Source organism: Thamnophis elegans, chromosome Z, assembly GCF_009769535.1.
Source record: "Thamnophis elegans isolate rThaEle1 chromosome Z, rThaEle1.pri, whole genome shotgun sequence".
Taxonomy (NCBI): Eukaryota; Metazoa; Chordata; class Lepidosauria; order Squamata; family Colubridae; genus Thamnophis; species Thamnophis elegans.
Genome location: NC_045558.1, coordinates 21,848,421 through 21,873,825, shown reverse-complemented (window position 1 = coordinate 21,873,825; position 25,405 = coordinate 21,848,421). Strand labels below are relative to the sequence as shown.

Below are 25,405 nucleotides of genomic sequence, written 5' to 3'. Positions count from 1 at the left end.
TATATATGTTCTTATGTTTCATGTAACAACTTTTTACGTAATTGTTGACTACTATCACATCCACAAAGCTTCTTTTGTAGACCAGATATGCCCATGGTCCTTGAATCCTTCCTCATTATTATGGAGATTTCCTATGCAGATTTCTGCACAGCCTGGAAGATCATTTCTGAACCTTCTCCTAAAGGCGATTTATGCTCTTTTTTTGAAAGAAAAAAAGGGCCACTTTTCACACAAAAAAACAGATCGTTTTTGGGAGGTCTGCAGAGTGCAAAAAGCTTTTTTTTAAATTTGTCTCTTCAAAATTTTGGTGCGTCTTATACGCCAGAAAGTACAGTATGTATCTATGTATCTATGTATGTATGTATCTATGTATGTATGTATCAATGGTGGGTTTCAATTTTTTTTAGAACCTCTTCTGTAGGTGTGGCCTGCTTTGTGGGAGTGGCTTGCCAATCATGTGACCAGGTGGGAGTGGCTTGCTGGCCATGTGACCGGGTGGGAGTGGCCAACTTGTAAAATGTGGTGAAACTCACTTAACGACACTCTTGCTTAGCAACCAAAATGTTGGCTCAGAAACTCTGGCATTTGAAGCATGCAAGTCTTAAAGCTGTCAAGTTGCAAGACCCTTGCATCCTTTAGAAAAAAATCCCCAGGGGTGTTTAAACTTGACAGCTTTAAGACTTGTGGACTTCAACTCCCAGAATTCCTCCTCTCGCTCTTCAACTTGATGATGTGCGGATGGGCAGGGTGCGGGTGCTGGAACCGGTTCTAAACGGCACTGTAGATTTGTGGAACCTCTCCTATAAAAGAGGTTAGAACTGGCAGGAACCCACCCCTGGTATGTATGTATGTATGTGTGTATGTATGTATGAATGTATGTATGTACAGTATACACACCCCTTTTTAATAAGTAAAATTTGGGATACATAGCTGGTGGACCAACTAGATATGCTACACTTTAATGTAGGCATCGTAGCAGCTACAGGGGAGGAAGGTCCTGTGAAAATCAAGGAGTAGGGTTATTTGTGTACTGATAATTCAACATTATTCAGAATCAACAAGCTAGGGAAGACATGTAAGAACTGGCTTCTGGAATTTCTTTCAATCTTTCTATTAGCAATGGTGGTAGAAAGTATCTGTAATTACTGCTGTATAATGAAGTAGAATATATGCATATATTGTCATGATAGTTTCTAAGGGTATGTATATGAATCTGTGTGCAATGTTCAGCTCTTGCTCACGTAGTCAAGCAATTTATCTTAGAGTAGGGGTGAGCACATTTTGAGCTGCCATTCAACTGCCTCTCCCACAGGGGTAACATTTTTTAATCCACAGCCCTGATAAGATCTGGGCCATTTTTCAAACTCATTTTTTCTTTCTCCAGCTTTTCCCATCATATCAAATTCTACATCATTGACATCTGTGATGTCAACTTATGAAGGCCACACAGCCAGCTGAGTTCAAACTCCCCTTTAATGCTCCAAATTTCACCCTCAAATGCTCCCATGTTCTTGACAAGTCCCAGAGCAAAGCACACGCGCACGCGCACACGGCAGCTCTGACTGTACCCACTCCAGCAAAACAAAGGAACAGGGAAATGAGTCCACGAACCAACAAACAATGAGCCCACAAGGTAAGGAACAAAGTACTGAGTCCATGAAGTCAGGAGGAAGAAAGTGGTCCTGCAAACTCCAAATGTCTGTACTGGCACACCAAACTACCAATTCAGCATTTGTTCCTGACAAATACCCCTCCCCACAGTGTCTCCTTAAATCTCAGGCCTTGTGGAGAATGGCAGGGCGCTCTCCTCCCGAGTCGTTGGGTTGGCCTACGTTGTTCCTGTCTGTGCTTGGGGATCAGGAGGGGGAAGTCCTTGCTCATTGCCTAAGCTCTGTCGCTCCTCATGTCCACTGCTGCCCCCGTTCCTCTCTGCTAACAAGCCATCCCCATCCTGAGGGGCCCTGGGCTGCCTCGGTCTGCTCCTCCTCACATTCCTCTGAAGCCAATGAAGCTGCCCCCTTGATCGCCATCTGCTCTGGCTCTGGCTCGTCTTCCTCTGCAGATTCAGGCTCTGACGGGGGCATGGCATCCTCCCTGCTATTGGACTGTTAATCCCAAGTCCTTTAACACACTTCTCAACATTTGGTTAACTTAGAAAAATGAGACTCCTATTCACAGTACTCTTAGGATTTTCCTCAATTTTTAATTCATTTATGGTCCAGAAGCTGGTTTATATATTACATCAAAATGTAGCTACCCAGGCTGGAAAGCATATTTAAATTTTTAAATGTCCATTTTTGTTTTTAGAAATCTAAACAATCAACTACATGAAATACCCCCAGTCATCAGACTATAAATCAGAGCTTATCCACAGTCTATACATTCTTAGTGAGGCAGCTGCTTTTATATAGATATATTAGCTTTTATTAAGTTGAACTAAAAATAAACAAAATGATTTTTTTGGATTAGCACCCAATATGTATGATGGATATTATTTTGAATTATTTGAATCCTGCTTTAAGTAATATTAAGCCTGCTCTTGATTATATATTTTATCAAGTCTTCAATATATAAACTATTTAACAAAACCACATTTCATTGTTGCTTATAATTATACCATTGAGACACAGTTTGACAGCTTTCTTAAGAAGTTCCAGCAATGGAACTTTTGAAGTTTGATAGTACTGTATTTAGTTAGAAGTATTTTCTAATTTTATTTGTCACAGAAAAACTGCTTTTTTAATAATTACATCTGAAACCAAACAAATATTTGATTGGTTATTAACAGTAATTTATGTTGCCCATTTGAACTCATGCTGAATTGTTCATATAAAACATTTGGAGTACTTAACATTTAGGATATCTCAAACCTAACTTCTATATTAGCGGTTAGTAAGGCTAAAGGAAATTTCAGGGGACAAGGAAAATGCTTTGTCTATTACACTTACAATGGAATGGTAACAGCCTGCAACCAACCAACCAACCAACCAACCAACCAACCAACCAACCAACCAACCAACTAACTAACTAACTATATATATGAAATAAACATAAGCATCTAGAATTACTGTTTATTTAAAAAGTGAATTATAGGATCTTTGAACTGATTCAGCAATTTTAGCCACAAAATCCAGTCCATTGATAGAAGTTTAACAGCAAAAGAACTTACATAGTTCTTCTGCTATTGAAAATGTATGTAACCTGTACTCAATATTCACTATAATACTGCTTTTATAATAGCAGTAGTAGACTTATATACCGCTTCATAGGCCTTTCAGGCCTCTCTAAGCGGTTTACAGAGAGTTAGCATATTGCCCCCTACAATCTGGGTCCTCATTTTACCCACCTCGGAAGGATGGAAGGCTGAGTCAACCCTGAGCCGGTGAGATTTGAACCGCTGACCTGCTGATCTAGCAGTAGCCTGCAGTGCTGCATTTAACCACTGCGCCACCTTGGCTCTTCTATAAGCCTGAAGAAGTTTGCCTTAGCAAAACATGTAGCTTTTGGAAATAGTTTAATACAGGAACTTGCTGGGGACAGGATGAGGGCTCAGAGATAGTACCACATGGAACGGTAAACATTACCTACATTACATTTAAACAACTGATTTCTTGAATGATATTCTCACTGAATACATTGACACCTTTGCATATTTTGAGATGTATAATAAAATAGTTTTCACAAATACTGGAAAATGATCAACGCAAAATATATTTTCCAATTTTAGAAACTAGTTTCTGTTACTACAATTTTCTACCTAAGTTTGAAAGTTCTTAGGAAAAGAATAAATGGCTAAAAAAATGGGAAAAGTGTTCACGTGGTAAACTACTCAAGAGTCCAGATGCTCAACATTCTTGACATCAGAATGGAAAATTTTACTATTAGTCTAGAGAAATTTAATATCACCATTTTTGTCATATCCTTCATAGCTTCATTATTAGTACAAATCTGTGGAAGCTATAAAATAGACCTAAACGATAAAAAAATATGGTCATTTTGTTCCATCCCTTTTATGTATTACAATCATGTCTGGAAGATTTTAAATCAGTACAAGGATAAGTGGTTATCTCCTTTTATTTGTTAATTACCTTATCAGATTTTTGAACCAAGTCAGGCTACAATAACTTCAATGTTATTGTAACTTGTGGTAATGAACTCAAAGAACATATCACTAAGCCCACCAAATTTTTAATGAATAGGACAAAACCTATTAACTTGTAAATTTGCTATTTTCACATAGAATAACTAAAATGCAAGTAATATTTATTTCAGAAAGTTTTAAGAGTCCTATTTTTCAGAATGCTATATAAAGAAGTCAGAAGATTCTTGTGTCAACTGACCCCATACTGCTTTTGTTTAGAGGCTATAATTAATTTTCTAAAATTCATAAGTGTTTTAAAAATGTTGAGCTCTACTATTAAGTTGCTTTAATTACAAAACAAGCATCTGTTAAGGAAGAAGGTGATAACAACCCATCTCTATATTGTTCCTAGAAGAACAATAAGGAAACTACAATAAGGAAGCCAACAAATTTTGAATTCAGAGTCCTTCAAATTTGAAATGCCCCAATTTGAATGTAAAAACAGCTGCTCTGAGCATTGATTTTACCATTCTGAAAAAGGTTTGAGCTCCAAATAGTTCAAAATTCAAATACACCATGCATGCTTAATGAACACGTTCATGAAACCACTCAAAAATGTTGTGTGAGGTCTTTTTTTTTTACAATCTCTAAAAATACATGATTTAAAAACAATTTACTTGATTTAGTCAAGTTCAAATACAGCATGACGTAGGCTTATATAGTGTTATAACCAGCCAATTTTCCTTAAATTTTTAGTTAATTTTAAATTGGTTGATCTCACTGGTAGAAAAAAGTCACACTAAGCTTATTTCATTTACAAGGATTGGTTTCTTATATATAAAGCAATGAAGTGAAAGAGATCCACATATGGGATGTCATTTCTATAGGGGATATACATTTGAATGTATCTAGGTACGGATGTTTATCCTTACCCATATTTATGTTTACCATGAGATTTTGGATATAGATAGCTAGCTACACAGGAATTAATAACTAGTAAGTTATACATTACTAAATGAATTAATAAAAGCTAATTATGTACAGAAAACCAACAACCCTACCTGCATCTCCACTAGATCCAGTTGATAAAGCTGGCATCGTTAAGAATTTCGGCTAGAAGGCAGTAACTTCCCTTCAATTGTTGGCAGACACTTTCCTCAGTAACGTTTAGGCAATTTCAAAGTGCCCTGAAAAAAAATACAAATATCGAAAAATAATATTACTAAAAACTGCAAGTGACTAAAGGGTAGCAATTTTAAATACATTTCTTTAAACCATTACAAGATGTCATTATAGGACCCTAAAATAGAGTATGCATTATTCTTAATAATGTTTCATTTATTCATGTGTATATATGGATGCAGTGTGTTTAGGGACATGCAAGGAAATCTTAACAATATTCCAATATCATCATAAACAACCGCCTGTTATGATCTGTACATTTTCAAAATCAGCTTGATTTTTGGGAAGTCATTTAAGGAAAAGTCCCTAGAATTCAGGTACTATAATTAGTTTTTCCACTTTCTAAAAGGGCTCTTAGAAAAAAAATGGTACAATCACCTTGTTCCATTCTCAGTTATGTAGATTATATATAGCATGGACATTGGAAAGCAGCAAGAAACATATTTGTGGGCCAAGTCAGAAGTAATTACTACAACTACTACCATCAGACTAAAATATTAATATACTTCCAAAATATAGTTTATACTGATTGAAATCTTCTAAGTAGAATAATCACAGAGTTAAGAATGCAGCCAAAAGTATGAACTTTTTTTGGCATGTCAACAAAAACTAAGAATATATATATATCCCCAAGCTAACTCTAGCATTATATGTTCTCAGCTGGGAGATTTTAGCCACATTCATATTGTATTACTTAAATTATTAGCATTAATGCATTGTGAATGATGCACCTTACTTGTTGTGTACTCTTTCCAAACAAGTGCAAATACGTAATTTTGGGTTTTCCTAAATAATTAGTTTCAGCATCTGAATACTCTTTTCTAACAGCTTCTAAAATAGTTAGGACTTATTTCATTTGCAACCTTGCAACCGTTTATACAACAGATGTTAAAACATTTTCAACTTGAGATTTTTTAAAAAATAGGAATACAGAACATTCAAGAGGCAGATGCCCCGTGTTATGGATTATTAAGTATGTTTTCTTGTGTGTATTTAATTCTGCACTGAATTATGGCTGTTATGCATATTTGCTTGTGTGTGCATAATTCTGCACTGAGTTATAGCTGTTACGCACAACTCAATTTATGCAACCTTGTATAAATATCTCTACAGATTAAGTTTTTAAAACTTACCTGAAATCAGGCCAAGGACAGAGCGTACAAGCGTTGCAAAGCATCAATTCACTTTTCCTGGTATAAATGTAACATGCACATAGCAAAGCCAAAAAAATAAAATTTTAAACTCGGACCCAAAGATATAGAGTTATTCAGGAATCAGAATGCTAATTGAAATCAATCAACTTTTCATTATTTCTCACTGGACTGTTTATTAGTTTGTTAGCTGTCGTTGGGTTACCCCTCCCCAAAGTTAATAAAATTTATTTAAAAATGAAAGTCGTATGAATTTAGAAAATAACTAGTATGAAGAATAGATACTATTTACTATTTTTATTCTGGTTAAAATCTGTAATAGTTGCTTTCAGAATCTATTATTTTAAAAAGTTATGTGGTATTTAGCAGTGTATATGTAGTACATTAAATGACCTTCTGAAATCATTACCAGTAAAAAGCTTAAAATTAAATAAATATCCACACACACACAAAACACATAACAAGTTACATTTTTAACTGAAATTTCCTTTGGCGGAACTGGTTTAAAATACTTTATTTTGCAGCAGAATACTTATGGTTTTGCTAACTACTCCTCAGAATGAATTTGCTACAACACAGAAATACCAGCTGTTATAGTATGTTCTAAGAGGGATTATCAAATATTCTTCAACTGAAGTTCAATATGTTTTTCCATAAAAACACAGCCAAAAGCCAGGAATGTAAAAGGAATATCAACTGCACCTGAAGCATTTACAGTGCCCAATAGGACTGTTAAAACCAGACATTTAAAGGGCTTAAAAAAACCCCAGAAAGAAATCTCATTATTCCAGTTATATCTTGTTTCTATATCACACTGTATCAGATTCTTCTGGCAGCTACCATGTGGAAACAGTGAAATATGTGTAGTTCAACAGAATGTTGAATTTCCACCAGGCCCTTAGTAACCTCTCAGGCTCCTGTAGTACCTATGCCATCTAGTGGTTAAGTGGTCTTGTGCAACATCTTCTTATAAAGCCATAATTGGAAGGATTTTTTGCTGCTACCTGCTGCTCAATGAAGGAATCCAAATCAAAGCATTCAGATGATTCGGATACTATCTGAATATATCCAGAGAAACAGTTGATTGCCACCTTTAATATCTGATACAGCAGTTGATCAGCTCTAAATGCTGCATACAGGAAACTTTGACTTACTATTTTTTGTGTGTGAATATTTAGTTATAAGGTATTCCCCTCGCACATATGTGCTAGTCATTCCTGACTCTAGGGGGTGATGCTCACCTGTTTCAAAGTCGAAGAGCCAGACGTCCAAAGATGTCTCCGGCATGACTAAACGCCAAATGCACACTGAACGCTGTTACCTTCCCACCAAAGGTGGTCTCTATTTTTCTACTTGCCTTTTTACATGCTTTTGAACTGCTAGGTTGGCAGAAGTTGGAACAAGTAACAAAAGCTTACTCTGTTACACGGTGCTAAGAATTCGAACCGCTGACCTTTCTGATTGACGAGCTCAGTGTCTTAGCCACTGAGCCACCGCGTCCCTATTTAGTTACAAAGGCACTGAAAAAAGTGACTTGTGACTGTTTTTCACTTACATCCATGGTGACATAATCAAATTTAATCTTTGGCAAGCGGCTCATATTTATGAAGGTGCCAGGTTCATGTGATTACCTTTTGATGAATAAAATCAATGGGGAAGCCAGATTCACTTTATAACCGTGTTGCTAACTTAACAACTGCATTGATCCACTAAACAACTGTGGCAAGAAAGATCATAAAAAGGCGCTAAACTCACTTATCAACTGTCTCATTTAGCAATGAAAATTTTGGGCTCATTTGTGAGTTCATAGGTCAAGGACTTTCTCTGGTGTTTTTTTTCCTCTATTATTTTTTTCTCTAATATTCAACCTGTAATCTGCTTCCTTGAATTTGGATCATTACTCCGTCATTCCCTCTGTGGTAATAGGTTGCTGTCTTCTTAGAAGACTTGAAAAGTGCCATCTTCTCTTTCCTCAGTCAACTTCATTCAGGATATTCCATTTTTAATTTTTGGATTATGTTATCATCAGGTTATTCTAACTTCTAATGATATATAGATTTTCTGAAAGACGATCTAGTCTTAGCTTGGTCTTTCAGGTCTTCCAGTGGTGGATTCCTTGCTATTGTAATAGAGTCCGTCCACTTTTTTCTCCTCTTGCCTTCCATGTTTCCAAGTATCAAGCCTTCTCCTGATAGCCAGGTCTTCGCATGTGTCCTCAGTAGGATAATTTGAGTGAGATTTCTGGTTGACTTGTTTGATTCATTGGTTTATTTTCGTGTCTGTCCATAGTATTCTCAGGTATATTGTCCACACTAATGTTAAAAAGACATTATTATTCTTCCTGCTTCTTCAAAGTTCAACTTTGCTTCAATAAAATGTCACAGGGTACACCATGGCTTTATTCCATAATTAAGCATATATCCACTACCTTCAGGGGTGGGTTCCTGCCAGTACTACCCTCTTCTATAGAAGAGGTTCCACAAATCTACTGTGCCGTTTAGAACAGATTCAAGCTTCCTCCCCCTGCCCGTCTGCACCATGCTTGGCCTGCCCACTGCTCACTGATTGGCTGGCTCACCAATTGCCCCCCACCTCTAGAGTCCTATCTAAACCTTAAAGTCTTAAAGCTTTCAAGTTTGAACACCCCTGGTTTTTTTTTTCTAAAGGGTTAGGGGTGCAAAGGTCTTGTTACTTGACAGCTTTAAGACTTGTGTGCTTCAAATGGCAGAGTTTCTAAGACAATATGACTGGAGGAGGAATTCTGGGAGTTGAAGTCCACAAGTCTTAAAGCTGTCGAGTTTGAATACCCCTGGTTTTTTTTTTCTAAAGGGTTAGGGGTGCAAGAGTCTTGTAACTTGACAGCTTTAAGACCTTTGTGCTTCAAATGGCAGAGTTTCTGAGCCAACATTTTGGTTGCTAAGCAAGAGCATTGTTAAGTGAGTTTCACTACATATTACAAGTTAGCCATGCCCACCCAGTCACATGACTGTCAAGCCACTCCCACCCTGTCACATGGCTGGCAAGCTACTCCCACAAAGCAGGCCACATCTACAGGTTCTAAAAAAAATTGAAACCTACCACTGACTACCTTGTAAGTTGGATGAATATATAAATGGATGAAATAAAATAAATAGCATACATTTTACCTCAGTGAAAACATTACAGCTGAAAGCATTTAAATGTTCAGGTTCCTTTACCACTAGCAGATTAAAATGAACTTTTTAAACTTTCTTTTTCATCAAACAAAGGAACATTACAGCTACTTCTATCAATAGCAGAAACTTAGATTACTTTTGAAATAATAGAAAATGCTTTTTAGCTCTCCAAGCTTGTTTCAATTTAATTTCTGAACATTTCGTTACCAGATTAGATAACATCAGCAGGATTTTCTTGTCCTATTCCTCTTTAGCTTACGTACATTTTGTGTGCCAGTGTGGTCAGTTGGTTATTTGATTGGTTGTTTGTTCGGACAGACCTATATTTAAATTTTGAGCAGCTGATTGGTTCTCTTGCTGATTGTTCATTCAAATGGGTTTCTTACATATTCATGCAATTAACTTAAAATTATTAATTTAAATTACCCACTCTATCTATTTTTCCCCTTTTCTACCACTTTTCTAAATTCTGTACAGATGACTTTCCTCTAACATGAATGCATATACCATGTCATATTTACAAAAAGGAATACAACATCAATTTTAAATACTTAAAGAGATAGTGAAAGTATTTATCTAATATGCAGTACTGAACAGTCCTAAAGAGAGGAGCTCCACAGATAATGTCCACTCCTGTATCCCTTCTCATTGAATTTAATTATTGCCAGGCACATTTTATAAGCGACCTCTGGTTCTATAGAGTGGGGAGGCCATGAGAACAGGTTACCCTATTCCAAGTGAGGCCACCATTATATAATTTGACCCAAGCTGCAAATACCTAGGTAGGTGTCATCTGAATGGTACTTAACTCTGTATTAGCAGAGTGGTTGGATTGGGGTCCTCTCATGCATATGTTAAAGAGGACTAGAGGGAAAAAAACCCTGAGCCCTGGAAATTGTATAACAGAGTGGTTAGTAGTCAAACCACCTCATCTTGCCCTACGAACTATTAATATTTTTAACCTGCTTTAGACAGCATTGATGCTTGTTTATGGAAGGAAATTCAAATTAATAACCAAATGCAATTTGGAGAGGTGCCACCCTTCAACAAATGCAAGTTTGTAGTGCGGATAGGACTGTTGTCAGCCGGTGCTAAAAATAAGATCAAAGGTATTCCAACATTCATTTTTAAAATCCAAATGCTAAAGTCAACTCAATTTTCAAGAATCTTCAAAATAGTTCGTCTTAAAGTTTTGCTCACATGTCTACGGCTATTAATGAATTGTTATACGTAGAAATTATAAAGCTACTCACTGCTAGAAATTTAGAATAACTAGGGAAACAAGGTCAACATAATTAACGAAGCCCTTAATTCAAATCCAAAGTTCTTTCCATGTTACAAACAGGGTTACAGAAAGAATATTAATTTTTACCAGGAGAGGGAGCTCATAGTTCATAAATTGCACAATTTCCTGCATTTCCCAATGTACTGAAGAAATATTTCTCAACCCTATTTTTTATATATTAAATTTATTACCTTATTACAAATATATGATACCTTTATTTATAATGCACAATATAAATTATATAAATAGGTTTTGGTCCAATGCATACACACATGCACATAATGGTTGCTTCAGAAGCTAATAACTCTGACTGCAATACTGTTGCTTTTGTAAATAAAGACTAAACATTGCGATTGTACTGCAGTTGGATTTATTTTTTACTTCGGTACTAAAATACTGTACATTTGCAATTCAATTCAGAAATTCTTTTAGAGATTATAAAACAATAAAACAATTACACAATTATGGCAACAAAAAAAGGGAGGAGGTCTATTCACCAGCAGGTGATCGGGAGGGGGGGAATTATTGTTTATTGTTTGTAGTGGGTTTTTCTTTTTGTAAGCTGTCCAGAGTCACTGACAATGAATGGGCAGCCATACACTGCAATTAAATCAAAAGGCTTCAAAATGTCCTACAGCAGTGTTGGTGAACCTTTTTGGCACCAAGAACCGAAATGGGAGCGCGTGCTGGAAACCAGAAGTGCAGCTGCCCAGTACGCATGTGTGTGTGAGAAACTGGAAGATAATCTTCCTGGCATGTGCATCGGGTGGCTGCTCTTCCGGTTTCCCGTGCTCCCATGCATGTGAAAACCAGCTGGCTGGCGTGCTGGAACCCGGATGAGCAATGGGCGATGGGTTGCATGCCCAGAGAGATGGCTCTGTGTGCCACTTCCAACACACATACCATAGGTTCACCATCATGGTCCTACAGCATAAAATACAGAGAATTCTGTCTTACTATCTATGTCAGTATTTCTCAACCTTGGCTGGGGGATTCTGGGAGTTGAAGTCCACAGGACTTAAGGTCGCCAAGGTTGAGAAACACTGATCTATGTCATAGGGTCATTCATTCATTCATTCATTCAAGTGATCTATGAAATGTTCACTATCGATAACATAATTGTGCTACATATTCATTCCATGTTTAATTTCCCTTCAATTTTACTGAGCCCCTAGTATGGGTTGGCAATAGAGTCCCCAAGGAGGTTGGTGCTTCAGGATTTCAGTCTGTCTGGTATTGTTGAGTCCAGTACAGGCAAAGAGATTGTGGCATCCATGGCAACCATGTCCTTCTTTCAAGTAGCCGATGGCCCAATGCATACCAGTGGCTGCACCTTGGATATGGTTTTAGTCTGAGGACAGTTGAGAAGTCATCTAGCAGGGGAGAATATTGAGAACAATCCGTTGTTATGGGCAGGTCATTTTCTGATTGCCTTTTGATTCAACGGTGTCGCCCCTCCCTACAGGGAGAGCAGGCCTGTTTGATTAGCCTGCCCGCAAGTGACTTTCAAAGAAAAGCTTTGAATATTTTCTGAGGGTCTGGTAGGTGACTTGGCCACGTTTCTAGGCATGGCCTGGAATGGAATCAGGGACAAGGACTGTATCTCCCTTTTGCAAATTGTGCGGGTACATCCATCTTGAGGTACTCCCTGGTTTACTGGGAGATGAAATACCAGGACAGATGGTATTTCCTATACAGCCCAGAACAGACAGGATAGACACCTTCACCATCTGAGGAATACTAAGGAAAGCAACATGTCAATATTTCTTCATACTTTTATTACATCTGAAGCTCTGCTCAGGATGACCTAATCCCAGGACCACTATAAGAATTAGCCAGATGAAATCATTCACACCCATTCCAACTTGAACTATGAATGTATAACACAGACTGAGGTTTCCGGGTTGCTATAATGGTATGTGGGAATGATCTTGAGAAGAGAGGTCAAAGAAACACAGCTAAGAGAAGGATCGGATAAAATGCAACTTAACTTGCACCAAAAATGCAAGCAGAACGAATAGTTCAGAAGGGACCCTTCGTAGATTCTTGGGCTGTGCTGTGAAAGGGAAAGTAGGGGGATGTATTTTCACACTTGCAAAATTCTCTTAATGAAACATTACAATAGAGTAAAATTAGCTTATCTGTGTTTCCTGCTGGTCTACCTTGCAAGGCGGACAACACAGTCTGGTAGCATGAGGTGGGATGAGTTTAAGCCAGAGATTCCTAAGGAAATACAGGTAGTCTTCAAGTTACAACCACAACTGAGCCCAAAAGTTCTGTTGCAAAGGGAATAATTTGTTAAGTCAATTTTGCTTCAGTTTATGACCTTTCTTGCCATGATGGCTAAGCAAATCAGTGCAGATGTCTAGTTAAGTCACATGGTTGTTAAGTGAATCTGGCTTCCCCATTGACTTTGCTTGTCAGAAGATCGCCAAAGGGGAGATCACATGACCTCAAGACATTGCGATCATCATAAATATGAATCAGATGCCAAGCACCTGAATTTCTATCATGTATAGCGGTCGTGTGAAAAATGATAAGCCACTTTTTTCAGCACTATTGTAACTTTGAACAGTCACTAAATGAACTGTGGACTATCTGTAGACTGTGTTTTCATAGTTCATCCATCTGTCTACAGGATCCAGATCCCTCCCATAAAAATGACCTCAGAAGTGACCCACAGTTCAGTACAATCTTAATGGAGAGGGTGGTGCCAACTACCTTGAACATCATGGTGATGTATCCCTACTCAAGAGGCCATCCTTGGACCCAATAGTTTCAATAACTATATCCAGATTATGTCCAACCTTTCCTTTCGGGGGCAGATTGTTGATAGGTGACTGATATGTACTTGATAAGAATCGTGGAGAAAACCAATTATTTAGAGCTGTGAGGGTGAACCTGTGGCACACGGAGCGATCTCTGAGGGCACGCAAGCCGTTGCCCTAAGTCAGCTGAAGCTGACCAGCTGCTTTTTGTAGCAATATATAGCAATAGCAGTAGACTTATATACCGCTTCATAGGCCTTTCAGGCCTCTCTAAGCGGTTTACAGAGAGTCAGCATATTGCCCCCAACAATCTGGGTCCTCATTTTACCCACCTCGGAAGGATGGAAGGCTGAGTCAACCCTGAGCCGGTGAGATTTGAACCGCTGACCTGCTGATCTAGCAGTAGCCTGCAGTGCTGCATTTAACCACTGCGCCACCTTGGCTCTTCAGAGAAGGGAAGAGAAATCCCTCAATGCATTTGGGGAGCAGACTTGTCAGCGTGACTAGTATTATGTGATAAACCCAGGAGCAAAAACGCAGCACAAAGAGGCTTAAGACAATTAACAGTGGTTTATCTACAAATATATACATGCAAACACATGCAGGAGATAAAATCCCTTACCATTCACTACAGACATAAGGAAAGAACTGAATACACACTGAGAGAGAAAGAGAGACTCCTCTATAATGACCACCTATATATAGACTCCTCTTAAAACAGTAAATGACTTGTGTGGACCCCCACCATCAGAGTCTTAAAAGGGTTATACCATAGCTACAATGAATCAGCCTTATTGCATCAGCTTTACTGATTAAGCTTACAACCTTTCATCAGCCGGCAGCTATTAAATCCTCAATACCTTCACAAGACTTCAAACGCAACTTGTCCTCCACTTGCAGCCTTACCTACTTGTTTCCCCATTCACCGGATAAATTAGCAGAGAAGATTGCAAATGGTGATTGCATGGTAGTAGGGCACCAGTCGCAAATATGAACAGATTGTCAAGTACCCAAAATGCAACCCTGGTCACTTCACAAGTTGACTTCAGAAACAAATTATATATGGAACTGCCCTTGAAGAACACTGGGAAACTTCAAATGGTCCAGAATACAATAGTGCAGCAGTGCTGTGCCCATGTAACATCTCTGCTTCACAAACTGCACTGCTTAGCTGACCTGGTTACTAGTTTGCTCCCAAAAATGATTAAAAATGCTGAATCTACAATGGCCAAGGGCAAAAAAAGCAGTGCGAGTAGCAGCAACTTCTGATTTCTACCAGCTTGACCATAGCTGACAGACCCTATAGAAGCTGATAATGGGCCGATCTACTGGGCTTCTGGAGGGCTAGGGTAGGGTCAGTCTAATGATCTCCACTAGCCAAAGGAGGTGCCAATCAATCTGGCCTCCAAAAGGCTAGGCCAGGACTATCTATTGAACCAATGCATAGCAACATAGAAGCACTGAAGTTTCCACAAATTTGATTAATTTCAATCCCACAGAGGTCATGGATATCAGATTTTGGATCCATTTTGCAGGCTTTCCCATTTGAGATACCTTGGTTCAAAGATGCTATGCATTCCAAAGGAGACAGAAGAGAGAGCAAAAACTGTTCTGTACTCTTAAATACGGGTAACTGGTTAAGGCTTTAAATAGCTAATAAGGAATAAGATCTATAACAAGATGATTTTTAAAAAAATCCTACCTGAAGGACTTTAAGAACGTGAGAATAAATCTCAACTCTTTTTTAAAATGATGACTGTTATCTAAAGTTAACCTCTGGTTTTGGCAACATAAAATTACCATGTTTTGCTTTTATATTTTAATGAGTTGATCAGCATAAGAAATGCAATTCTTAAAGTACAAGAGTGACAGAAAAATGGTACATCAAGTCAGTTATTTTTTTTCAAAAATATAGTAATTGCAAGCTGTTCCACTAATAGGATGGTTTAGACAGAAATTTCTGTTCAAGACATGGAGGAGATTTACAACAAGCCAAGCTATACAATATAGGTCAATGATGGCGAACCTATAGCACACATGCCACAGGTGGCACGCAGAACCCTCTCTGCGGGCATGCGATCCGTCACCTCAGCTCAGTGCCATCATCCATGTGGGTGTGCCTCCCACTGGCCAGCTGGTTTTCAGGTCTCTGTCATGCACAGGGACGGGGTGCACGTGCGAGAGTCATGTGCACACGTGGGGGGATTGTGCATGCATGTATGGGATGCATGCACAGGATTGCACATGCGTGCGTGGGAAGTGCAGGGTCATATGAGCATGTACATGTGGAGCACGGGGGTCACACAAACATTGGGGCAGGGCGTACATAGGGGATCATGCACGCATGTGTGGGGTGGGGCACGCAGGGGGAATTGCACATGCATTGCATAATGGGTGCAGGGGGGACACTTTCAGCACACAACAAGAAGATTAGCCACCACTGATATAGGTTTTTCCCCATCAACATGCATCCTTGAAATAGTATTCTTCCTTGGCTATCCGTCTCCTATCTGGGAATTGTTAAATTAAACCATTAAAGATAAGGAAACTTTCTGGTATTAACTTGATACCTTCTGAAGTATTAAAAAGTAAGAGAAACTGGTGGGCTCCCCTTACAATCTCTTTATTCACATATATCAATTACAAATTACAAATTCCTAAAAACAGGAATTATTCTATTACTGTTCCACTTTTTAAGACCTTTCCAAATATTGTTAGATCAGTCTCCCAGTCTTCCGATATAATATATACATGCATTTTGTTCCAAAAGCTTCTGGATTAGTTACAAATAATTAATAAAATAAAAATGAAATACTACCATTTCTAACAATTGATAAAAATAAGTCAGCTTTAGGGAAGACAAGTTGACCATAGATCAATATGTTACCTTGCTGTTTTATCACCCATATTCCTGCTCCTTAAATGTTGCTTTCATTGATTTAAAATCAGTCACTGATTCAATTTCTAGAGTCTGGTGGAAGCTGTTTCATTCATTCATAGATCAAGGGCTACTTTACGTGATTTGGATGGTGCAGAAAAACACAGTTATGTAAGTTATAAGGTAATAGCAGTCTTCTCCTTGAATATTATCTCAGTTCATAAATAAGTGAAAGAGTGCTGTATTCTCGGCTCATCCTCTTTTCAGTGTCCACGAAAAGCTCATCAATAACCACTTAACCAAAGCAGAATCCCACTTAACAATAGATAGCTGACTGCCTCTACTCTTACCAATTACTTGGCCATCCTCTTCACAGCTTTACAGTTCTTTTCAAGTACTGAAGGTAAGAAAAATTCACCATAAACCATTCTAAAATGAAATCTCTATCTTTTCACAGCCAGAAACAGCAATAGTGGATAAAACAAAAGATACAGATACCCTGTTTCTCTGAAAATAAGATCTCCCCAGATAATAAGACCAATCAGACTTTTGAGCACATGCGCTAAAATAAGCCCTTCCCTGAAAATAAGCCTTCTCCGAAAATATTTAAATGCATGCGCAGCCGATCCCCGCCATTTCCTCTGGTTGCTTGCAACACAAGGTGAGGAGTGAGGCCGGAGGGAGGGAACAACACAAGGTGAGGAGGTGAGGCCGGAGGGAGGGAAAGGGAGGGGGTACATGCCCCACGCACCCTAAGCTAACGGCTGCTCCCACAACCCTAGTCACCGTGTCCCTTCTGTCATGCTAATGGCCACCACAAAAAGAACTGCAGGGCCAGCGATGCGCCTTGCTGCCGTAGCAGCGCAACACAGCAACAACTATGATGTGACCACGCTCACCACCTCCTGAACCTCAAAAACAATAAGACCTCCTGGAAAATAAGGCCAAGTGCTTATTTCAGGGGTTAAAACACAGCAGTCTTTGAGTTACCACCATTTGTTTAGTGACCATTTGAAGGTATGACACTGAAAAAAGTTACTTACGGCCAGTTCTCACAGTATCCCCGTAGTCACATGATTTTTGCCACTTGCCAGAACCCAGGGTCACGGAATCACCATTGCTACCTTCCCGGCCAGTTATCAACAAACAAAATCAATGAGGGAGGTCAGATTCACTTCTTGACTGTGGTGAATTCCAGTGATTTGCTTAACAACCATGGCAAACAAAGGTTGAAATACAGTGCACAAATTGCCAGAGACAATATCCATTAATTATTAAGATGAACAATGCAACTGGATAGAGGATTTTACTTTATACCTAACACAATAGCTTTGTTTCAATGTGAATCATTAGATTTGACCTGACACAAAGCTATTCAATATTACACATGAATAAGAGATGTCAGCTATGTTTTAAAAGGATGTGAATTAAATTTGCCCACAAAGAATATTCAGGAAAACCTAGAGATGAATGGCAACACACCTGTTGGTTGAGCATAAAAATAAAATTTAATCTCACACATCCATTTCTAATTAAAAGATCTTAGGTAATTGGGCTGGCAGAGGCCAGTGCCTAAGAAAACTGGTTCTTCTGCCTTGTTCAATGAAAGACTATCAATAATACATCTACAAGTTCATCTATTGTGTCATTAAAAAAAATAACTGAGTTAAGGTAACAATCTTTTTCACCCTCCCTGTAACATGGGTTATGTCAAAATGTAAACAACAAATACTATTTTGCATCTGAGGAGAATAAAGGTCTACATTTTTGCCCCATGGGCTTTATTTCCAGGGATACATATATAAGATCATAGACTTTTGATTTCATCTGTAGCAATTTTCCAAAACTTCATCCGTTACCCATGCTCAATGCCATGGATTATTTCAACAGAGGAAAAAAGAAGTGGGAATGGCAGTGGTTACGTAGGAAAATAGAATGGCTTGGGCCTTGAAATGAAAGAAAGGCAATCAGAGTTCAAATTGCTTAGGTAGGGAGAGGATTAGGATCAAACAAACTAACTGTGAGGAAGGGGTTAAAAATAAGAAATACTACTTCTTCATGCAGTTAAAAGGTATGATTCCCCTTGCACATATATGCTAGTCGTTTCCGACTCTAAGGGGCAGTGCTCATCTCCGTTTCAAAGCCGAAAAGCCAGCACTGTCCAAAGACATTTCCGTGGTCATGTGGCCGGCAGGACTAAATGCTGAAGGCACATGGAGAGATGTTACCTTCCCACCAAAGGTGGTTCCTATTTTTCAACTTGTATTTTTACATGCTTTCGAACTGCTAGGTTTGCAGAAGCTGGGACAAGTAACGGGAGCTGCATGCAGTTAGTCCTCACTTAACAGCAGTAGTTGTGACCAGAATTTTCATAACTAAGTGACACAATTGTAAAGTGTGAATTCACATGACCACATTGCTTTAGTGAGGGAAATTCTAGCATTCTAGTTGCCATTAAGAGAATCCTTCTTGGAATCGCATGATCACCATCTGTGACGTCCTGCCAGCTTCCCCATTGATTTTTTTTTTGTAGGAAGCCAGCAAAGAAGTTTGCGAATGGCAACCAGACGACTATCCTAAGTACAAGGACCAGTCTTAAATATCACTCCTTTAGTGCCGCTATTAAGTTTCAATGGCCGGTGGATGTGTGGTTATTAAGCAAGGACCACCTGTTTTTATTTCAATACACCAAGTAGCTAATCAGACTTTCCATCTTGTTACAGTCACCCATATTTCTTGTAGCTCCTTGGCAGGAAAAACACTGCAATGACATTGAATGGAAAGCACAATGGGAAATATATAATAGGTCATAGGGAAGAAAAGAGTGAATGTGCAATTTCTTTGACAGACAATTCTCTGGCTTGCTTTTAATGTCATAACTTATTTTACAATGCGTACATGCTGTCACCATCATAAGGCTTTAGGCGATACACAAAAAAAATTCCTTGAAGAAATAATATGTCAGATGCAACAGGGAGCAAGTCAGTCACTGACTCTCCCCCTTGTTTAAACTGAACTAGATATAGCAAAGTTTTAAAAGACAAGAACATAATCCATGGAAGGGCAGAGATCACAACAGATCACATCAATAGATTCTCTACTCTTGCCAGATAACAGATGCAGTACTAAATCTGCCGTGCAATCCTATCTAAATCCAAATCGAAGAAGCCCAAATATATCCCATGGAACTCACAAAAATTGGGATTGTAATTGCCATCCTTAAGTGATGTGGTCGTAAAGCATGTCACATGACCACATTCCTTAGCAACGGCAATTCAGGACATCTGTTGCTATCGTAACCCCAGGATGGTTCAGGTCATTCAGCGGAAAGAGGTTGGAGTCCCAAATAAGGAGCAGGGTAGGATGCCCCAGGCAGGCACTGGCAATGCAGGTAGGCCAATGAAGGAAAAAGATGATTGGTGGGCGTTGAGAAATGTTAAGTAGGTCAGTGAGGGCCAGAAGCAGGCATGGGGTCTTGTACTCTACAGTGGGAGTCTTTGAAATGTCACAAGTTATGAAAGAAAAAAGCAGCAGGAGCGACTTGGGGTAAAATATCTCCTTCTGTGAAGCAGGCAAGAAAGGTTGCAAATGGCAATTCCAAGATTGCAGTTTACTGTATCTTCATAATCATAACTGGGTGCCAGAGCACCCAGAACAAGGTCATATATGATCATGGGGACCCTGCAATAGCTACAATTTCACAAATTAGTCACAAGTCCACCTCATTTTGAATGGTTGGTAAACAAGGGATAACAACTTGAGAAATACCTGTTACCTGAACAGTTACCTGAACGATCCAATCAATACCAAAAAGTGTAAAGATCCTCACGGCAAAAGAAAGCAACAAGTCTGTCTTAATGGAAAATCAAAAGATAGCAGGGCTTCCCTTTCAGAAAGTCCAATATTGATGTCATCCAGCCACAAAATGTGTATGTGTTGAAGCAATAATCTGGCTCTTGAGAATTCGGATGCACAATTCTGCCCAAATTACATTAAGAACAAGGTAATCTCAGGCAATATTTGTATCCATTGCTAAATAAACTTAATAATGAAATCTACTTCAAATTCTCCAGTTATAAATCTCCAGTTCTATCTTACAAGGAGTTTTTACTTAAACTTACTCTTTTCCTTGCCCCCTTTTCGAATGCAAGTGAAAAAAGAGCAGTTTCTCTGCTGTTATTTTTAGTTTTATGATTCAAAATGTGTAATGTTTTCTCAGATCTTAAAACAGGTTTTTCCTCCTGTTCTTCTCAACTTTTAAAATATATAGCTACTCTACTATGCTGTATATTTTCCAGTATTGCCTGATTGATTTTACAAGAAAAACCTTTCACTGCTAAGTAATGTGATGGATTATTAAAATTATATTCAGCTATATAAAAATGTAGATTTGGATCCTTCATACCTATAAACACATTACATTCAGCAAGCTAAAGTTAATGTATTTTTGAAAGAAGGATAACATTGCATTATATTAAACAAAATACTAAAATTAAAATAGGACAGTTATGGACAGTAGACATTTGAAAAATTAATAACTTTAGTACTAAAGTGTACCTTAAGTACTAAACATTCTCGGCCTTTATCTAATTAGATATGCACAAATCTGTTCTCATTAAAATAATGCAGGAAAAAAGGGATATAGTCTTATTCTTAAGGTTACACATCATAGCAGCCACCCTTAGAACCTCTCTAGGTGAGAGAGAAGCCTTTTTGCCACATACAGATTTGTGACTATTTTGCTTCATCTTCTTTCTGTGCTGCAGATTAAATACAAACAATGAAAACTGAATTTGACCCTGTAACTGAACATTATAAACATAGTTGTTTGAGAAATACAGGGTGCAATATCAATATTAAATCTGAAAATGTCCTATGCTCTTGGAAACAATATCTTATCCATCATTCAGGCACCTATGAAAATATGTCTCTGGTCTGTCAGGAGTTATATAACCTTATGCCTAAAATGTGTTTGGTTTTAGTAGTACAAAGCACTGCTATGCTTACAAAATAAAGATATAATTACTGTCTGTATCAGCATTAGAGATAGTTTTCAGGTGAAAAAATACCATTACAGTGAAAGTTGTTAATTCCACCCTTGCCCTCATTTGCTTTACTTGGCATACGTATAGGGCCACTCATCTCACTGAACGTATCTCTGAACAGTGTACAACCAATAATTAAACTAATGTGATCATGTTAAACCACTATAAACTTAATAAATAATTGTGGGAGTACATCCATATAAACACATCACACAGGCTGCCCAGGAAAGAACCATATGGAATAATACTAATCCACTTATCTTGTGGCTGCTTAGGTATTGCAGGAATAAACAGCTATTTCCCATAAAATGCATGATTTCTTAGAATTATGTGGTCCTAAACAAGTCACAGTAATCTAGCTCCTGTGGTAGTATGGAGATGCTAAACCATAAATGAACTAAGACATGGGTTACATGGTAAATTGATCAGCCTGGATTTGGCTACACAAAAGAATCACAAATATCACATGGCTTGATTTGCACTGAGCCATAAATTAGAAAATCACTCTTTGTTTTAGCATGTTTGCAAACCCAACTCTAGTTGGAAATTAGACCAAATATTATACCATGGCTGACTATTAAATTTCATTATCTTGTATTTTTATCTTTAATATAAAAGCATGCTAAAAAGTATAAAAATTATACTTAATACGCTATAGAAAGCAACATAATAAGAATTTGAGTAATAAGAATTTCAGCCCAATTCTATATCTCTAACACTGAATAAAATGCCTTATGAACAGACTGGTATTAATTTAAAACAGGATCTATTTACTACATCTCCTGTTCCTAAAGGTGTATTTTAGGGGTGAAAACATATCTTGCATCATTTATTCAAGACTTGCCAGAATCGCCCCAAAGAGCAAATTGGTGTAAGAAGAGGAGAGACACCCTACTCACAACTCCCATTCCTGCCTCCTTTATTTCAGAGCCTCTTCCTTTATGTAACGATGCCACTAGCTGAAGAAACCAGATATTTTCTCACACCTTTAAACCGTCCGCCGTCTACCCACGCCTCATTCGCACGACCCATTTGACACCAGGCTACACGTTTACCCGTGGCTAACTTAGCCACCACCATGGCGCGCCAAACCAACCAGGAAGTTAGCAAGAGCACACACATCGAGTCAAAGTAAGCCTCACGCTTGGGTTTCCCAAAAAATGCGGGTCAGGTCTGGGAGAGGCTCGGTGGGTCGTGGGAATCCCAGTCCGCCTTTTGCTGTAGCCGGGTCACCACTGAACTCCGCCGTGTCCTGTAAAGCCCAGTGCGGCACAGTCGTTTCTCGGTCAGCTCCGACCTCACCTGCTGCTCTGCTCCACCGCCAGCCGCTGTCGCAGCACAAGAACGACCCTCGAGACCTCCGACGGTCCGCACTTCTGGGAGCTGCAGCCGGGCAGGGCGAATCCCGCCCAACCTCCTGTTTCTCTCCGGCGCTTTTACCGCAGCCACCGGCCGAGCACCAACCCAGCGCGTGGGGGGAAGGCGCAGTGGCCCCGCAGTCCCTCCTTCCACCTGCCCCGGGCGCCGCACGTAGCGACCAGGCTGCGCTCGCCTACCGCGCGAGGTCCATTCGCGTCCTCCCCATTCAACCGGGGCGGAGCTCTGGAGCCGAGGAGAGCGGGAGCGGCGAATTACTCGCCCCCGATTTTTTGTCGCCGCTGCCCTGATTGGCCCTCGCCCGCCGGGAGTGGGAAATCGAAGCTCGCCCCGCCTCCCGCCAGCTAGAAATCTGTTTGATTGGAGGAGGCGGGTGTCAATCTGGGGCTGATTGATGGTTCGAAAGGGCGTTTTACCACGCGCGGTAGCGCCTGTTGGCCAGTTGCGCGTGGACTTGTGGAGACGTTGGGGTAGTCAATAATCTGAGTGTGGAGTGTTTTATTTTTTTAAATAATTGGGGCAGTTCCTTCTTTTACTTACTTGTAGACGCGAAAGCATAAAGCACGTGTTAAGTTAGAACAATCGATACCCTGCATCTAGTTCTAAATCTTTATTATATTTTTATCTTTTTTATTTACTTAGTTTTTCACTCATTTACAAGATAACAGGAATAAGAATAACAGGAATGCTGTTGAGGTTGTGGTATATCATTACATTAATAAGATTTTTTTGAACTGCTTCTCATCCTAAGTTTCAGTGCAATGGGCAAACGGGACCTTCCAATTGATTAAATTAACCTTACTATGAAATACTATGAAAACAATGGCTGTGGCAAAAAAGAACGAAGAAATTTGTTCAACTTTGTTGAATTTCTCTTAAAAGTGGGGCATCAACCTCATAAATAGCCCTGAGAAGCCTGAAGCTGAACTATCTTTTCACAAATCCAATAGTCTCTCACAATTGGTAAAATAAATTGAGTATGAAACATATTCTCTTGAAACTAGAGGGACCTACGGTTAATGAGGGAGCAGATGTGCACTACCTAAATTTGGATTATCCCCAGAGGGCAGCCAAGAAGCAACACAGCTGGATTAAGGAAAACTTTCAAATTAAAACATCTGGTTTTTTTCATGGGGAAAGGATTGGATTGACTACAACAAAAACTATATGTCAAAATTACAGAAGATTTTCCTTAAAAAGAGAAGCAGAAACTCAACTGCCCCCACCTTTGTCAATTGGCCATTAAAGGCCTGGGCCAGTCAATTCTACATAACAAAGGTAGGATTAACCCTCTACAGATCTCACCACATGGCACCTTGGAAGAAGCAATGCCCAACCAAAATTGGACTCAAAACACAGCCTACAGAGTTGCCCCTGCATGGCCCCATGGGAGTCTGACAACCAATCAGAATACAAGCTCAAGTTCAAAGCCAGAGAGGGCATAAAACCAGGGACTTTCAGCATCACTGCACTTTTTCTTCTTCATCCAACATCTTGAAGCACCTGATCACTTTTTTCCCCCTGGGCCCCAAACCATGTGGTCCTGTCCACCATTAAAACCATCTTTCTGAGAGGCCTCCATCTTTCCAGTGTCTCTCCCCCCAGCACTTGGAACTGAACCCAGAAGGACATTTCTTCAACAAGTGAATGTGTAGCATTTTCTTTAGTCATTCAGCATGACTATGTGCTTTAGTGAGAAGCTGCAAGAATAAAAGGTTTTGGCTTGGATAAATTCCATTCAACTTTTTCAAGTTGTGTAATTCCAACTGAAATTTGGGAAATGATCAGAGAGTTGCCTGAGAAGCTGGATTGTGATTTTTCAGCTGGTTATAAGCATTGCTAAAACTACTACAGAGACTAAGGAGGATGGAAACAGCTAATGAGCTGCTGATGCCCTTAGTTATATGTGCAATATATTACTGATATCAGAGGTGGTATTCACAGGTTCTGACCAGTTCTGGAGAACCGGTAGCAGAAATATTGAGTAGTTCGGAGAACTGGAAAATACCACCTGACTGGCCCAGACCCCATCTATTCTCTGCCTCCCGAGTCCCAGCTGATCGGGAGGGAATCTTGCAGTAACCTTCCACTGGAGTAGGGTGAGAATGGAGATTTTACAGTATCCTTCTGCTGCCATGTCCACCAAGCCATGCCCACAGAACCAGTATTAAAAAAAATTGAATCCCACCACTGACTGATATCCCCTCAGATGCCACACTTTTGCCCACCCAAGTTTATTATTTATTAATATACCACTAAGTAAGTAGCTGACAAAACAATGCACTCATACAATGCAGTAGAAATATTCTGGTGCATAAGAAATCTTAAATGTCATACTTTTGACTTTACTATGTCAGACTATTTTAAACGAATTACAATAAAAAAGTCCATTAAAGGTCTTAAGCACATGTATATGTTGAAATTGATTTCACTTCAACCTATTTGTAAGCCATCTTACAATGCATAGTCAATAACGTGTGGTT

General features: G+C 39.1%; 1 protein-coding gene across 2 annotated transcripts in view; it reads right to left on the bottom strand.

Annotated features, from left to right (window-relative positions):
* The window catches only part of MPP7 (membrane palmitoylated protein 7), an 89,692-nt gene extending 66,560 nt beyond the window's left edge, over positions 1–23,132 (bottom strand). For both annotated transcript variants that reach the window (XM_032237789.1, XM_032237790.1), the window contains exons 1-2: positions 22,848–23,132; positions 5,143–5,268 (exon numbers count right to left, since the gene is read on the bottom strand). In XM_032237789.1, coding sequence (XP_032093680.1) covers positions 5,143–5,179 — 37 coding nt within the window. In that variant the 5' untranslated portion in view covers positions 5,180–5,268; positions 22,848–23,132. The remainder of the gene's footprint in view (positions 1–5,142; positions 5,269–22,847) is intronic.
* Positions 23,133–25,405: the final 2,273 nt, after the last annotated feature.